Here is an 18,332-nt window from a genome sequence, read left to right as displayed (position 1 = left end):
CAGAAGAATATCTATTTTTGCTTTATTGACTATGCAAAGGCATTTCACTGTCATGGCTAACCTTGAGAAGAATGAGAATCCCAGAGCACTTAACTGTGCTCATGCAAAATCTACACTTAGACCAATAGGCTATTGTGCACACACAGCAAAGAAAAACTACGTGGTTTAAAATGAAGAACAGCGTGTGTCATGGATGTATTCTCTCTCCATACTTATTCAATCTATATGCTGAGCAAATAATCAAAAAAGCCAAACTCTAAGAAGAAAAATGTGGTATCAAGATTGAAGGAAGACTCATCAGTAACCTGCATTATGCAGATGCCATAACCTTGCTTGCTAAAAGTGAGGAGGACTTTAAGCACTTGTTGCAGAAGATCACAGCATACAGCCTTTAATATGGACTGCATCTCAACATCAAAAAAGCAAAAAGTCTTACCACTGGACAAATCATGATACATGGAGAAAAGATTGAAACTGTCAACAACTCCATCTTACTTGGATCCACAATCAACACTCTTGGTACCAACAGTCAGGAAAATCAGTATTGCAGTGGGGAAAGCTGCAATTAGAAACCTCTCCAAATTATTGAGGAGTAATGTTGTCAGTTTGAAAACTAAGGTGTGTCTGATTCAGGCCATGGTCATTATGATCACTTGCTATGCATCTGAGAGTTAGACAATGAAAAAGGATGACAAAAGAATTGATGGCACAGGATAGGACAGGTTCAGGTGTGTTGTTCATAGGGTGTCTATGGGTTGTATTTGACTCGACAGCAGCTGGCAACAACAATAACTTGAAAACTAAAACAAATTGCCATTTCTTTTATTCAGATTCATAGCTATCCAATAGGACAAAATAGAATTTCCCATAAAGGTTTTACTAGGGGTAAATCTCTACAAGTGAAAACTAGTTTAACTGTTTCCCTCTGAGTAGCTGCTAGATTCTAACTGCCAACCATTCAGTTATTTCAGAAGTGAATTGTCAGCCATGCTTTGTAGTCTGCCTCAGCCTAGAAGTTCTGCTGAAACCTGTCCACCCTGTGTTGCCCTGTTGGTATTTGAAATACCAGAAGGATAGCTTCCATCATCACATAAGGCTCCACAGGATGACAAACTGACAGAAGGGTGGTGGCAGCTAGTAGTATAAAATACACTTTTAGGAAGATGCTTTATGATGGCACAGGACAGGGTTCAAGTCTGTTCATAGGATCGTTATAGATGGCACCTAACAACAACAACAACATCTTCTACTTACTGAAAAATATTGTCAAGTTGTATGTTCTTCTTTTGAAGTCATCAGGAAATTTCTTTTATTCTTGTAAATGCTTTCCAAAAACTGCTATATATATGCAGATATTAGCTTTTCTGTTTCTTTATATGCTAAAAAAATATTTTCATTTATTTGTGTGTTAGTATATAAGCTCCTATCTACTTGGGTAATTAAAACTTTCTTACTAATTCAGGAACAGAAGGAATTTCATATACAGACTAGCTTGAATTAATTATTCTGATACATGTTTGTATAGGTTACCTATAATTTTCTCTTAATATACTCTCAGATTTTCAAGAAAAATTAACTACATTCTTTTAACAAATATGGTACATATATAGTAAGTACTATGCCATCCTAGTTTAAGTCTTTTTTTGCCAGAATAAAAAAATTTAGAAAGCAAATTCTAAAAGGCTTTATGACCTAGCCTAGTCATGTAAAAATTCTATACACATGAATTGATAAGGAAAGAAGTCCTAACTGAAGTGAGAGAAAGAGAATATAACTCTGGTAGACTCACATAAATGTATTTTCAAGTTATTCTATGTCATGTCAATATTTGCTATGAAATTATCACAAGAAGAAAAGTAAGTGAAATATATTTGTAATTTTGTGTGACTGCCTTCAATATCTGAACATATGAAACATTTACCATATATTTTTTTCAAAATGTCTACCTACCTCCTGTATAAATTAATATGTATTCCCTCAGAGAAGGTGTCAGAGAAGAAGGATCAGTAGTTGGAAAACATGGACTTGGTGACAAAAATAAAGCTGGAGATAGAATGAAAGAATTTTGCACAATCAATGATTTATTCATTGCAATTATGTTTTATAAGAAACATAAAAGCAAGCTATACACATGGATTTCACCTGATAGTATGCCTAAAATCAGATTGATTACATTTGTGGGAAGAACCACTGGAGGAGCTCAAGATCAGCTGTGACAACTAGGCCAGGTGCTGATTGTGGAACAGACCACCAACTGCTCACATGCAAGCTCAAACGAAAGCTAAGGAATATTAAATCAAATCCATGGGAACCAAAATATGACCTTGAGTCTATCCCACCTGAATTTCAAAACCATCTCAGGAACAGGTTTGATTCCTTGAACACTGATGAGCAAAAACCAGATGAGTAGTGAGAATATATCTAGAATATCGTCCAGGAAGAATGCAGGAGGTCATTACAAAGATAGAGGAGAAGAAAAGACAAGAACGGATGCCAGAAGAGACTCTGAATATTGCACTATAGCACCGAGAAGCCAAAGCAGAGGGAAGAAATCAAGATATTAATGAGGTGAATAGAAGATTTCAAAGGGCAGCACAGGGAGACATGTGCACATGAAATGTGCGAAGAACTGGAGTAAGAAAATCAAAGGGGCCAAACTTGCTCAGCGTTTTTCAAACTCAAGGAACTGAAGAACAAATTCACACCTTGAATTTCAATACTTAAGGATGCTCTGGGCAGAAAAGTAAATGATCCAGGAAGTATTAAAAGAAGATGGAAAGAGTATACAGAGCAAAAGGAATTGGCGGACACAGAATAATTTCATGAAACAACACATGAGCAAGAGCCTATGGTGATAAAAGAGAAAGTTCAAGATGCTCTGAAAGAATTGGCAAAAAATAAGGCCTCAGGAATTGACAATGTACAAAATTATATATTTCAACAAACAGATGCTGCCCTAGATGTGCTTACCAAGTTGTGCCAAGAAATCTGGAAGACAACAACCTGGCCAACTGACTGGAAGAGATCTATATTTGTTCCCATTCCAAAGAAAGGTGATCTAACAGAGTGTGGAAATTATTGAACAATATCATTAATACCATATGCAAGCAAGATTCTGCTGAAAATTATCCCAAAAGACTGGAATAACACATCAACAGAGAATTGCCAGAAGTACAGGCTGGATTTAGAAGGGGTCGTGGTACTAGGGATATTGTAGCTAGTGTTAGATGATGGATCTTGGCTGAAAGCAGGGAGTACCAGAGGAATGTCTCTCTGTGTTTCAGGGACTATGCAAAGGTGTTTGTGTGGATTACAACAAACTGTGGCTGACTATAAAAATTGGAATCCCAGAACATTTGATCGTGCTTATGCGAAACCTATACTTGGACCAGGAGGCAGCCATCAGAACAGAGCAAGGGAACACTGCGTGGTTCAAAATTAGGAGGGTGTACACCAGAGATGTATCCTATATCCATACCTTTTCAATCTCTACGCAGAACAGATTATCTGGGAGGCTGGGCTCTCTAAGGAGAAATGTGGCATCAGGATTGGAGGAAGATTCTTCAACAACCTGCATTCTACAGATGACACAACCCTGCTTGCTGAAACTGAGGAGGACCTGAAGCGCTTGCTGCAGAAAGTCAAGGACTGCAGCCTTCAACATGGATTGAAGTTCAATATCACGAAAACAAAGATTCTCACCACTGGGCCGATTGGTAGCATCATGATAGATGGTGAAGAGATTGAGACTGTAAAGAGCTTTGTTTGCTTGGATCCATAAACAACACTCTTGGCACCAGCAGCCAGGAAATTAAGGTTTTGACAACTTGAACTATCTTTCTTGAAGAAAATCTTTAAAACTTCGTACTTAATTGTTTCATCTTGCCTCCATAGGTTACAAGATTGAGTGTTGGTTGAATGACAACATATAAATTCATCAAGAAGATGTGTATATATTGACTTACCCTGTGGCCAAACGATGTGTCAAAAAGAGAAAAATAGTGATATGGAAAAGTCTAAGCTAACACAAATGTGAAAGCCACAAGTATCCAGAGCTTTGAGTTGGGCTTCAAGCCCAAGTGTTCTGTTCCCAAGGGAAGCAAGTGAAAAATGGCTTAGGACAGGACAACAAGGACATATATAAACAGACATATCACCAAGGCCAAGCATGATTTTTACTTTAATGCCAGCACAGGCCAGATAGGCAATGCCCATATGCTCACAGGAGGAAAGAATGCTGGTATGATGTCCACAGAAGGGCAACCTCAGGAGGAGAAACACTGGTGGAGCAACCATATTGACTATGTAAGATAGCAATTCCTGCAGTACTGCCGATGATTTTGCTGGTGAGAATCATGGTGTATCAAAGGGGTTTGCAAATGGCAATGTAGCGATCAACTGTCACAGCCACAAACATAATACTCTCCATGGCAGTGAGGAAGTGGATGAAGAACATCTGAGAAAGGGAGCCTCCAAAAGATAGATGCCTTAAGTTAAACCAGAAAAATGCCTCAAAATGTGTGAATCATTACTGTGGACAGGCTCAGGTCAGTGAAGTCAGCATGGCCAGGAGGAATGGGCAATCTCTTCCTGTGCAATGTACAGTTTCAAAAACCTGGTGGAGGGTCAGCTATGAGTTGATTCTGGCTCAAGAGAAATGAGTTTGAGGTTTGAGTTTTTCTTTAATGAGGAAGAGAATGTGTTAATACAATTCAACATCAGTTTCAATCTTGTATCCAAAACCATCAATGGTTTGTTTATATGCCTTATTCCTCAACACATGATTAACCAAGTTAATGGTGGCAGATATTTTTAAAAAATAAATACTAAAAACATACATATATCCCCACCCCGCCAGACCATATAAAGTCCTGCAATTATGTCAATTTCAACCCTTAGTAACCTTTCATAACCTTTCCCAGGCTTTAAGTCTTAACAAGAAGATAGTTTACCTCTTTCTACTATGGAGCCACAGTTAAACTACCAGGAACACTCAAACTAATAGGGCAGCACACTACAGAATAGTATTGTTCTATGGTTATAATATGCATTTTTTCCTCAAGACTAATTATGTAGAGTATTATTCAAATGTTATTTTTAAAACAAAATGTGCATCTTCTTAGTGACATAAATATACAAAGATTTTTCCAATTTTTTTCATCAGGTAATTATATTTTTGTAATCATTCATATATATATTCTCCTTTATGTATATTTTTATACAAATGTTCATATACATTATATTTAATATCATCAATTACCATTACTATATACCTATTATCACCCTGTTTTTTCAAGCCTCACTGAACACTTCTCATTTCTTCCCGCCCTCTCCACCCACCAGCCTCTGCTAATCAATTGTTATCCCATCTCTTTTTCTGTCCCTCTTTCTCCTCTCCCTTCCCTTTTGAACATTTATCCATGTATTGATCATTTAGCCTTATAATTTCACAGTAGAGGCCTTTTGCAGTATCTGCCCTTATGTAACTGAGGTGATTTACTCAGCCTAATGTTCTCTTGTCTCTCAGGCAATTCTTTAATAATTGGATTATATGACTTTTCTATATATTTTAGAAATAAATGTTTTGTCACATAGAATATTTACAAGTATATTCTCCTAGATGAAGGATTTTACATTTTTTTTCCTTAAAGGAGTTTCTTGAAGTGTAATAGTTTTACTTATGATGAAGTTTATTATGTTTCTTTAATTCCCTGGTGATGTCCTATGTATGAAATTTTTGCCTAACCTAAGGTTATGGAGATCTTTCACCCATGTTATCTTTTAAAATATTTTGTACACTTTTAGCTCTTCTGATTAGTTTTATGATCGATGTTTAGTTGATTATTTGTTTGTTTTCTGTGACATGAAGTAAGGGAGCTCTGATGTCCTAGTGGTAAGAAGCTGTGCTGTCACCCAGAAGGCAAGCAGTTTGAAGTCACCGGCTGCTCTGCAGGAGAAAGACGGACAATTTCTCCAATGTGAAAACCTTCTCCGAAAACCTGTCAGAGGGTCAGGTGCGGGTCAGTTCAGACTCGGCTGTACACAACAACAATGAATCAAGTCTCCAAATTTGTATTTTTACATGTTGATATTGTGAAATCTTCCAATTTACTCATTATTGCAGTCAAATGAAAACATTTTAAAGCAATAACAATAATGTCACTGGTCTTGATAACCTCCAATGTTTGCTTGCTTTCAGTTGTGTTCCACAGTAAAAATTATCACTTTTAACATGCAGGAGAAAGAAGACTTTTAATATGGACTAACTATGGGCTCTGATTCTTTATTCATCCTTCTTGAGGAAAATCTTCAGCACTCGCTCTCGAATCTGCTTGGTCCTCACCCCATAGATTACAGGGTTGAGGGCTGGAGGGACAACTACATACAAATTGGCCAAGATTATATGGATATATCGTGGAACATTGTGGCCAAAACGATGAGTCAAAAAAGAGAAAAATGCTGGTGTGAAAAAGGCCAAAATAACACCAATGTGGGAGCCACAGGTGTTCAGAGCTTTGAGCCGGGCCTCCCGGGAAGGGAGACGGAAAACTGCATAGAGGATCCTTACATAGGACAGAACAATAAGAAGTACATCCAATAGTAAGAGAGAAATATTGCCAAGGCCAAACATAATGTTTATTTTGATGCTGGCACAGGCTAGTCGGGCAATGCCCATGTGCTCACAGTAGGTATGAGGGATGACATGGTGCCCACAGAAGGGCAGCCTCAGGAGGAGAAAAACTAGAGGCAGCACCATGTACAGGCTCCTCAGGACGGCAATGCCTGCGATGATGCCGATGATCTTGCTGGTGAGAATCATGGTGTACCGGAGGGGTTTACATATGGCAATGTAGCGGTCGAAGGCCATGGCCACAAGCACAATGCTTTCCATGGCAGTGAAGAAGTGGATGAAGAACATCTGGGCAAGGCAGCCTCCGAAAGATATATCCTTAAGAGTAAACCAGAATATTCCTAGCATTTTGGGGATGGTGGCTGTGGACAGGCCCAGGTCAATGGAGTCCAGCATGGCTAGGAAGTAGTACATGGGCTCATGGAGACTGTTCTCAGCCTGGATCACAAACAGGATAACAGTGTTCCCCAGGAGTGCCACAAGATACACAAATAAGAAGGGGAATCCAATCCAGATGTGCACATCTTCCAGTCCTGGGATGCCCACCAGGAGGAATGAAGAAGGATGGAACTGAGTGTCATTAGGCAATGACATTCTTCTTGCCAAAATTAGGTGTTTTGTACACCAGGGACAGTTATTGGCTTCCCATTAGTGATTCTTTCTCCACTTTCCCCTTCATATTGATTCCTGATAAAATAGAAAAAATAGCAAAAAAACACACACATTTATAATCTTCTTTACTTCCCTCCACGGGTGAAAGATGGATTATCTCCTCTTGTAAAGATTTCAAGCCCCAGACCTATTATGAGTCTTGATGGCAATGGGTTTTAAGACAAAATAATTTCCACATTCAAAAACCACACACACACATATAGTGATTTTGTAACTAGTTGTTTTAAGCAAAGGTTTTGGGTCTTACTCTTCCTCTCCATCCCTCTACCTTTCCATTCATTCCCTCTTTCTTTCCATGCATAATGTCCCTTTACAAGGTATATATAGCCCCTCCTAACAACATATCCAAAGTATGTGAGATGAAGCTTTATCATCTTTGCCTCCAAGAAGCTCTCTGGCTGCACCTTCTCTAAAACATACCTGTTTGTTCTTTTGGCAGTCAATGGAATATTCAGTACTCTTCTCCAAAATCACAGTTCAAAGGCATCAATCATTTTTCTTTTATCCTCATTCATTGTCCAGGTCTCAGATGCATAGAAAGTGACCAAAAAGACCGTGGCCTGAATCAGGAACAACTTGGTCCTCAAACTGACATCATTTTCCTCTATAATTTGTAAAGGTCCCTCACTGGAGACTTTCCAGTGTGTTATGTTTCTTGACCTCCTGACTGCTTGTACCAAGTGTATTGATTGTGGATCCAAGAGAGATGAACTTGTTGACAGTTTCAATCTTTTCTCCATCTATTATGATGTTGCCTTTTGTTCCAGTGGTGAGGCTCTTTGTTTCTTGACACCGAGATGTAATCCAGATTGAAGATTGTAAGTGTTTAACTTTCTTCATCAAGTGTTTCAAGTCCTCCTCACTTTCAGCAAGCAAGGCTGTGTCATGGAACCTGTTTCCGTTCCTGATTCATAGCAACCTTATAGGGCATATTGTCACCATTCTTTTTATCCCCCCACATAAAGCATCTAGTAGGTTTAAACCATTTACCCTTTGGTTAGCAGATGAGCATGAATAGGATAGGATAGGATAGGATAGGATAGGATAGGATAGGATAGGATAGGATAGGATAGGATAGGATAGGATAGGATCATAGCGTTTCTAAGACTGTAAATATTTATAGAAGCAAATGTTACATCTTTCTACCATAAGTTTGATCCACTGATCTGATTGGCAGCCAGTTTATTAACCATGGTACCTTTAGTTCATCAGATGAGGACTTATTACAACATATATTCATATACCCTCCGCTCTATGCTGGATCTGGAAATTTAGATAAGTCTCAACCCCAGTGGGGTTATTTAATCTTTAAATAAAACTTAAACATAATATTCCCAAAAGCTATTGCCTCAAACTTTGATTCTCCGTCTTTATCCTAGTCTAACCACAGTAAAACCTACACACAAACGTCATGCCATATACTATAGCTGATGAAAGCAATGTTAACACATAATAGATATCATTTCATCTCACCTCTGCACAATTCTCCCATCTCATGGTCATCTTATTATCCTCACTTTATCAGCTATCATGTCACTGGATTCCCATTTAATTATTTTAGGTCATGTTTAATTATTCATTGATAAGCACATTTATTAAAAACACTCAATAATTTGGGGAGCTCTGATGGCCTAGTGGCAAGAAGCTACACTGAAATCCCAGAGGTACATGGTTCAAGTCCTCCAGATGCTCTGCTGGAGAAGGAGGGGCAATTTCATCCTGCACCAGTCAGATCCAATTTGACAGTACACACACGCAAAATAAGAAAATTTTAAAAATATTTTTAAATGGTTAAAAAAATTCAATAATTTTATCAATTATGGAACAATCATTGGTATCAATAATCTTTCATATATTCAATACAGTTCTAGACTATAGAAGGCTTTCTATTCACAGATTTGACAAAAACTTTCTTCAATGATACAGGCGCATCTCCTTGCTCAATGTCACACGCTTTTAAATATGCATGTGAGAATTTGGGTATATATGTTGTTGGTAGGTGCCGTGGAGTTGAGTACAACTCATAGCAACCCTATAAACATCAGGTCTGAACCCTGTCCTATCCTGTGCCATCTTCAGACTTCCGGACAAACTACAACCCATTGCAGCAGTCACCAGGCCAAACCACCTTGCTAAGGGTCTTCCTCTCTTTTGCCAACCCTGCCCCCTTTCCAGCATCATGTCCTCCAAGGAACAGTCTCTCCTAGAAATATACTCGATGCCTGTGAGGAAAAGCTTCATCATCTTTGCCTTCAAAGAGTGTTCCAGCTCCACCTTCTCCAAGACATTTGTTTCTTCTTTTGGCCATCCATGCAATGTTGGAGAAGTTCTCTCTCCAACACCACAGCTCAAAAGCATAAATTCTTCTGTCATCCCTCTTCATTATCCAGCTTTCAGATGCATAGCAAGTGGTCCAAAAGACCATGAACTTACTCAGATGCATCTTAATCTTCAAACTGACACCATTACTCCTTAATAATTTAGAGAAGTCCCTAACTGCAGACTTTCCCAGTGCAATATATCTCCTGATTTTCTGACTGTTGGTACCAAGGTGTTAATTGTGGATCCAAGCAAGACAGTTTTAACCTCTTCTCCATTCATCATCATGATGCCTATCTGTCCAGGAGTAAGAATGCTGTGATTTCTTGACGTTGTGATGCAATTCATATTGAAGGCTACATTCCTTGAGCCAACTAATTCAAGTCCTCCTCACTTTCAGAAAGCAAGGCTGTGTCTCTTTATAAGACAGGTTACTGATGAGTCTCCCTCCAATTCTGATGCCACTTTCCCCCTCATCGAGTCTGGCCTCTTGAATAATTTGCTCAGCATACAGATTGAATAAGTATGGAGAGAGAATACAACCCTGACCCACTTCCTTTCTAATTCTAAACAATGCAATGTTCCCTTACTCTGTTTGTACGACTGCCTCCTGACCCAGATTTAGGTTTCCCATGAGCATAATCAAGTACACAGAACTCCCATTCTTCTCACTGTCAGCCACAACTTGTTATGATGCACACAGTCAAAGGCCTTTGCATAGTCAATAAAGCACAAATAAACATTCTTCTGATAATACTTTACTTTCAGCTAGGATCCTTCTAACATCAGCAATGATATCCCTGGTGCCAGGGCATCTTCTAAATCCTGCTTGAACTGCTGACAATTTCCTATATATATATACTGTTCTGAGCATTTTTAAATTATCTTAAGCAGTATTTTGATTGCATGTGGTATTAAAGTATGTATGTGTTACATATATAGTGAAGGCTCAAATATTTTTTAATTGTCCTCTTTTCCTTTCCATACTAGCTTGACATAAGCCACTCTGCACTCTTTTGGTTATTTATATTTTCCCAGTTACCCTCACCACACTGTGGGTGTTTTTGTTAAATGCTATATAGTCATCTGCACTAACAGAACAACAGATTAGAGCCTTCCCTTCAATATGACTTACCTTTATTTCTAAACCGCTAAGAAAGAAGACATTGGAAAAATCATGTGCCTGCTCTCTGAATCACATCATTCCATTTGCTGAAGAGAAAATAGTTATATTTATGCTGGGAGGAACTTCCCCTGGGATAAAATATCTTTGTGACTTTGACATAGTTTAATTAATAAGCACCAGGGAATTCTCCTTAACAATCTTTGTTATTTTTCTACAAATAATTCATCCCTTCATCAATACAGAGAATTTGTATGACTTTTCTTTTCCAGATTAAATTTCAAAATTCTTGGTGGCCACCTGATTTATTGGTTCTGATCCCATCCTGGTCTATTTTCTCCATGAATTTAACTATACAAGCAATCTCTTACTCTCTCCTTCTCCCACGCACGCTCTCTCTTTCTCTCCCTTTGTCATTTTCAGTTCCATATCTTCATTTATTAACTAGATGTCTTTATAAGAGTCTTTATTAAGAGTCTCTTTTCTTAATCTCTGAAAAATTAAAATATTCAAGTTTATAGTTTAAATATCTTTCTGGTTATTTCATGAAATGAGTTCTCACTCATTTGCTTACTGGGTAAGAAGCTGCACTGCAATCCCAAAGGCATGCAATTCAAATCCACCAGCTGTTGTGTGGGAGAAGGATGGTCAATCTTCCCCATGCATTGGAAAACCAGCCGGGGGTCAGCTATGGATTAGTTCCTATTCAACAGCACACAAGAACAAAACAACAACCCTGTTTAGGGAGCTGTAAATGCCTAGTGGCAAGTACCTGCACTGCAATCTTGAAGGCACATGGTTTGAACCCACCAGTTGTTCCATGGGAGGATGGGCAATCTCCTCCCATCTGTCTTTGAATGAATACCCACTGGAAGGTCAACTATGGGTCTGTTTCCACTCAGTGGTACTCAACAACATATGCTCACTCTCTTTCTTCCCTTTTTCAAATTGTTGTTGCTGTTGTTATGTACTGTCGAGTCGCTTGCAACTCATAGCGACCCTATGTACAACAGCCCTAAACCCTGCTCTGTCCTGTGCCAATCTCACTGTCTCCGACACACCCACCCCAATTACCCCAGTCATTGAATCAAGCCACCTCATAGAGGTCTTCCCCTCCTGCGCTGTCCCTCCACCCTCCCAAGCATGATGTCCCTCTCCAAGGACCAGTCTCTCCTTACAACATGTACAAAGCTTGTCAGATGAAGCCCCAGAGTCCTTGCCTCCAAGGAGCAGCCCGGTTTAACCCTCTCCAGGTTGAATCTGTTTTCTTGGCAGTCCATGGTACTCTCAATACTCATCTCCAGCACCACAGCTCAAAGGCATCAATTCTCCTTCTATCTTTATCTGTCTTAAATATTTTACAATTATTTGCTTGCTCTTGAAGTACTCTTCAAAGGCATGCCTTCCAACTCACTTTATCATTTCCTCCTCTCCTGGTACATGATATTTAACACTGTTTCTCAAATACCTCAGGCTAATGATTGTGCATAATTTATACTTTTGCCACTTGCAGAATCTTTCTCCTTTTCTCATTCTTCCCTTTCCATTTGTTCATTTCTCCCAAAATGCTCTGCTTTAAAGAAAATGTCCCCTACCTCGGTACATAAAATGGTCATCTTGCCCTTTTGTTGTGCCCTTGAGTAGGAACCTACTCACAGCCGACTCTTCAGCAAATGTTCAGAGGCTAGTAATTGCAGAGAAAATTGCCCATCTTTCTCCTGTGTAACAGCTAGTGAATTCACACTGTGTTCCTTTGGGTGGCAAAACATCTTCACTAGATCATTAGAGAGCTTATATGTGTATACCCTTTACACCCTAGACCTCCAGATTTCCATATATTTTGTGTCCTAGTGGGTAAGCAGTTGTATTTCCAACCTAAAGAAAGGATTACAGTTTGAATCCATCTGCTCTTCCATGGAAGAAAGATAGAAAATCCCTTCCCTTGTGATTTGTTGCCCCACAATATACGCTGCAGGGTCAGCTACAGGTCATTTTCAACTTGACAGCATATAACAACAACAAATATTTTAAAAATACACATGATAAAGTATTTATTAGATACGTATTTTGCAAATATTTCCTTTCAGTTTATGATTTCTCTTCTTCCTTTCTCTGAGTAATGTCTTTTCACAATAGAGGTGTTGATTTTCATGAAGTCCAAACTAAATTTATTTTTTCTCTGATGGACTACGTGAGTTTTGGCTTTGTAGCTAAAAAATTATTATTAAGAAAAACTCATCCACTTACTCACTGTTGGTGGGAGTATAAAATGACTATGAACAGCGGTAATGCATTTTCTCAAAAAGTTGGGAATAGAAATATCATTTGACCCAGCAATTCCACTACTGGTAATACACCCTAAAGAAACCAGCACTGCCACCCAAGCACATATATATACACACACCCATGTTTATTGCTGCTTTGTTCACAATAGCAAAGAGCTGGAAACAACCCAAGTGCTCATCAACAAACAAATGGATAGAGAAAATGTGGTCTATTCACAAAATGGAATATTATGCAGCACTGAAAAACAAAGAACTCATGAAATATTGCACAAAATGAGTGGCCATGGAGACTTTATGCTGAGTGAAATATCTCAGTCACAAAAAGACAAATATTGTATAATGCCACTACTGGATGGTTGTCTTGCGTGCCAGAGACGATGGCCTTGGAGACGGTGCCAAAGGACCTGCGGCATCTGTGAGCTTGTTTGCTGTGTTCACTAGTTAAGACTATAGATCAGTTTGAATATGATGGCTGCGACAATTGTGATACATACTTGCAGATGCAGGGTAACCGAGAGATGGTATATGATTGCACCAGCTCATCCTTTGACGGAATCATCGCAATGATGAGTCCAGAGGACAGCTGGGTCTCTAAGTGGCAGTGAGTCAGTAATTCTAAGCCAGGAGTGTATGCAGTGTCAGTTACTGGTCGCCTGCCTCAAGGAATCGTGCGGGAGCTGAAGAGTTGAGGTGTAGCCTATAAATCCAGAGACACAGCCATAAAGACCTAAGAAGATGCAGGATTGCTGGCATCTTTGCATCCCACATGCTGCCTCTGCCCTTTTCCGCTTGTGGAACCAAATGAGCAGAACTTCAAATCCTCCCAAGCCTCCAGCTTATGAGGCACACAAAGTGTTGAAAGAGCAGCACCATGTGTCCCTAGACCATCATACTTTTTTTGGGCAGGGGGAAGGGTGTGGGGGTCTAGGTTGTTAGGTTGACAAGAGTGACTGGAGGAGGAAATGCTGCTGGTTTTCCTACCCATAGTTCAGGGCTCCTCCTTTGCCTGTGGGCTGGACCTTGTGGGCCAAATGCCAATAAGCATGAGCACCTGAGAAGTTTAAAAAAAAAAACCAAAAAAAACAGGACTGACATGGGGATTGGGGGGAACTAAGAAAAGAGGGGATAAATAAGGTACATGGCATTGAAACATATGAGAGAACTGTATAAAAGGAATATATGATTAGGTATTATTTGTATGGCAAGAGTTCAGTATAAGGGCTGCATAATAAAGTGGTCAGGGGTGGGAGGTATTGTAGAAAAGAACTTTTTTCCCAAAGAAAAAAGTGAACTGGGGGTGGGGGTGGTAGGGAAGAAAATGTGCAAAAATGAATGAATGGAAATCTAAGTTCTTCATATACTTACAATAAAATCTCAATTAAAAAAAGAAAAAGCATCTGGATTTTTTCCCCATTTAATAGAAATTTTATAGTTTTCTATTTGCACCTGCAATCCATTTCAAGTTAATTTTGGGTGAATAGTGTCTGTATTTAGTTTTTTTGCATGTAGTCATTTCAACATCATTTGTTGAGAAAACTAAACTTCATTGACTCGGTAAAGAAAAGATTTTGAAATAATTCAAAAAAGCGACTAACCAAACAATCACTCGTAAACTTTACATTAAAATTATACCTTGAATATACCAGTAAGAAAGAATAAAGACTAATGTTACAGTGAGAGAATATAAATATTCTGTGTACATGATGAAGAGATTGAGATTGTTGACAGCTTCAGTTTGCTTGGTTCTATAATCAACAGTCTTGGTACCAGAAGCCAGGAAATTAAAAGGCTAATTGCATTTGAAGAGTCTGCTGTCAAAGACCTCTCCAAAATACTGAAAAGCAACATTGGTGCACCTGATACAGGCCATGGTCTTTGCAATTACTTGCTATGCATCAGAAAGCGGGACAATGAGTAGGAATGGTAGAAAGCGAGTTGATGCCTTTGAGCTGCTGTGTTGTTAAAGAGTATTGAATATACCATGGACTGCTAAGAGAACAAGCAGGTTTGTCCTAGAGAGAGTGAAGCCAGGCTGCTCTTTGGAGGCAAGGATTCTGAAGCTCCTTCTGACATACTTTAGACATGTTTCAAGGCAGGATCCGTCCTTGGAGAAGGATGTCATGCTTGAGAGGGTGGACTGATTCAGTGACTGAGGTAAGGAGGATAGGTGTGTCAGAGACAATAAGATTTACAAGGGATAGAGCAGGTTTTAGGGCTGTTGTACATAGGGTCGCTATGAGTCACAGACAACTTGACAGCACATAACAACAACTGTGTGTACATATTTAAACATATATAGGCATAACTTGTTTTATTATGCTTTACTTTATTACACTTTGTAAATATTACATATTTTATAAATTGAAGGTTTGTAGCAACCCTGCTTGAGCACGTTTAACAGCACTAGTTTCTCAACAACCTATGTTCACTTTCTGTCTGTGCATTACATTTAGGTAATTCTCAAAATGTTTCAAACAGTGTTGAATATGCATTGTAAGTAAAAGAGTATCCACAGTGCCAATATGTATATGAAATAGTATTAGATTTCATTGTTAATCAGGTAAATGGGGGGGTACATACTGTGAGCTGCAGCTTCTACTACACACATACACACACACACACACACACACACACACACACTTAAAAAGAAATAAAAAAGAGATGAATGACCTAAGCTTTTGCAAGGTTCTGAAACAACTAAAACTATTAAACTGTTAAAAATGTTAAACAGTGTGAATTGAGATAAATAGTTTGAAACACTTATTTACAATAATTAACAACTTGCATTAAGCAGATGATACAACCCTGCTTGGTGCTGCGAAGATCAAGGACTACAGCCTTTGATGTGGATTATAGCTCAACATCAAGAAAACAGAGATCCTCACAGGACCAAAAGTCAACATCATGATAGATGGAGAAAAGTTTGAAGCTGTCAATGATTTCATCTGCTTGGATCCACAATCAAAATCCTTGGTAACAGCAGTGAGGAAAGTGGCTAGATATTGCACTGGGCAAGTTCTCTCTAAGGGACATCTCTAAAATATTGAAGAGCAATAACATCAGTTTGAAGACTAAGGTATGCCTGATTTAGGCAATGGTCTTCTAAATCATCAGATAAGACAGAAGAATAATTAATGTCTTTGAGCTGTGGTGCTGGAGAAGAGTGCTGGAAAACAGATATGTCTTGAAGAAGGTGGGTGCAGCCGGTGCTCTTTGGAGGCAAAGATGGCAAAGCTTCATCTCTCATACTTTGGATGTGTACCTAGGTGAGGCTACTCCTTGGAAGGGGCATCATGCTTAGAAAGATGGAGAGCCAGCAAAGAAGAAGAAGAGCCACATGAGATGGACTGACAGTGAATTCAACATGGGTTCTAATGTGTCAAAGATGGTAAGGATGGCACAGGATAGGACAGAGTTCAGATCTATCACTCATAGGGTCACTATGAGACACACTTTACTCAACAACAACCCAACAACAATAACAAGATTACCAGAAATGAGCTCATCTGTGACATGAGTAATCTACCCAGAAACCCATACATGTGTATACTCAAATAGCTAACTGCAAAGATTATCAATATTTTGCTTAAATTTTTCTTTATTACTAACATTGGAACTTGAATAAACTAATTTACCTAAATATGAATATATTTCTCTAAAAAGTGGGAGAAATAGTATATATTTTATAGCACAATAAAGTAATGCAAATTAAAGTGTTTATAAAAGTATCTTGTTTTATATCAATTATAGAGTAAACAATACAGATTAATATAAACTCAACATTATTGTTTTTATGTTTAAAGACAAAAATTTTCACTTTTAGGTAAATAATATTATGAGTATCAACATTTCATTTTGCCACACTATTTTTATCATATTATGGAATAGATAACTCTTAACATTATGAAATCTAAAAATGAGCCTCTATGACCTAGACGAGTTCCTTATCTTTCTTGAAAATCTTTAGCACTCGCTCTCGAATCTGCTTGGTCCTCACCCCATAGATTACAGGGTTGAGGGCTGGAGGGACAACTACATACAAATTGGCCAAGATTATATGGATATATTGTGGAACATTGTGGCCAAAACGATGAGTCAAAAAAGAGAAAAATGCTGGTGTGAAAAAGGCCAAAATAACACCAATGTGGGAGCCACAGGTGTTCAGAGCTTTGAGCCGGGCCTCCCGGGAAGGGAGACGGAAAACTGCATAGAGGATCCTTACATAGGACAGAACAATAAGAAGTACATCCAATAGTAAGAGAGAAATATTGCCAAGGCCAAACATAATGTTTATTTTGATGCTGGCACAGGCTAGTCGGGCAATGCCCATGTGCTCACAATAGGTATGAGGGATGACATGGTGCCCACAGAAGGGCAGCCTCAGGAGGAGAAAAACTAGAGGCAGCACCATGTACAGGCTCCTCAGGACGGCAATGCCTGCGATGATGCCGATGATCTTGCTGGTGAGAATCATGGTGTACCGGAGGGGTTTACATATGGCAATGTAGCGGTCGAAGGCCATGGCCACAAGCACAATGCTTTCCATGGCAGTGAAGAAGTGGATGAAGAACATCTGGGCAAGGCAGCCTCCGAAAGATATATCCTTAAGAGTAAACCAGAATATTCCTAGCATTTTGGGGATGGTGGCTGTGGACAGGCCCAGGTCAATGGAGTCCAGCATGGCTAGGAAGTAGTACATGGGCTCATGGAGACTGTTCTCAGCCTGGATCACAAACAGGATAACAGTGTTCCCCAGGAGTGCCACAAGATACACAAATAAGAAGGGGAATCCAATCCAGATGTGCACATCTTCCAGTCCTGGGATGCCCACCAGGAGGAATGAAGAAGGACGAAACTGAGTGTCATTAGGCAATGACATTCTTCTCACCCGAATTAGATGTTCAGCATATGAGAGAATCAGTTGCACCTAACAATAGCAACAACAAAGTTAATGATTTTTTTTAACTTCACTTACTTGTTATTCCAGATTCCTGAGAAAACAGTGATCTTCTGTCCTTCCCTTTTGAAAGGATTAAAATAATTTGCCATGTTCTTTTAGTTCCATTTTTCTCTTACTTAATACCAGGAATAGAGTCCTTCTCACCCTGCTGCCACTTCTTCTACTACCACGACTCAGCATAAAGTGGGGAACACATAAGAAGAACATCTATTATTCAGTGAAAATTCACAATCAGGATTATAGCTAGAAATAAGTGAAAAATAAAGTTGGAAAGTAATATTTCTGCTGTTTTGTGTTTTAAAATACAGTTTTGCTTAATTTGTATCACTTATAAGTTTAAAA

General features: G+C 38.9%; 2 protein-coding genes and 2 pseudogenes across 2 annotated transcripts; 1 reads left to right on the top strand and 3 right to left on the bottom strand.

The window, feature by feature from the left end:
* Window positions 1-3,984: 3,984 nt before the first annotated feature.
* LOC102866855 lies at window positions 3,985-5,263 on the bottom strand (annotated as a pseudogene).
* Window positions 5,264-6,283: 1,020 nt separating this feature from the next.
* Window positions 6,284-7,231, bottom strand: LOC102877488 (olfactory receptor 52E8-like). Its single transcript, XM_006885480.1, has one exon. The coding sequence runs from the start codon at window positions 7,223-7,225 to the stop codon at window positions 6,284-6,286; it is 942 nt and encodes a 313-aa protein (XP_006885542.1). The 5' UTR covers window positions 7,226-7,231.
* A 6,176-nt stretch (window positions 7,232-13,407) lies between these two features.
* Window positions 13,408-13,761, top strand: LOC102877092 (annotated as a pseudogene).
* A 3,200-nt stretch (window positions 13,762-16,961) lies between these two features.
* On the bottom strand, window positions 16,962-17,909 carry LOC102866443 (olfactory receptor 52E8-like). Its single transcript, XM_006885643.1, has one exon. The coding sequence runs from the start codon at window positions 17,907-17,909 to the stop codon at window positions 16,962-16,964; it is 948 nt and encodes a 315-aa protein (XP_006885705.1).
* Window positions 17,910-18,332: the final 423 nt, after the last annotated feature.

The sequence above is a fragment of the Elephantulus edwardii genome, unplaced genomic scaffold (assembly GCF_000299155.1).
Source record: "Elephantulus edwardii isolate Elephantulus edwardi_28Jun2011 unplaced genomic scaffold, EleEdw1.0 scaffold00044, whole genome shotgun sequence".
Classification (NCBI taxonomy): Eukaryota; Metazoa; Chordata; class Mammalia; order Macroscelidea; family Macroscelididae; genus Elephantulus; species Elephantulus edwardii.
Note: the sequence above shows the minus strand (reverse complement) of the source record. Positions and strands in the feature narration are given on the sequence as shown.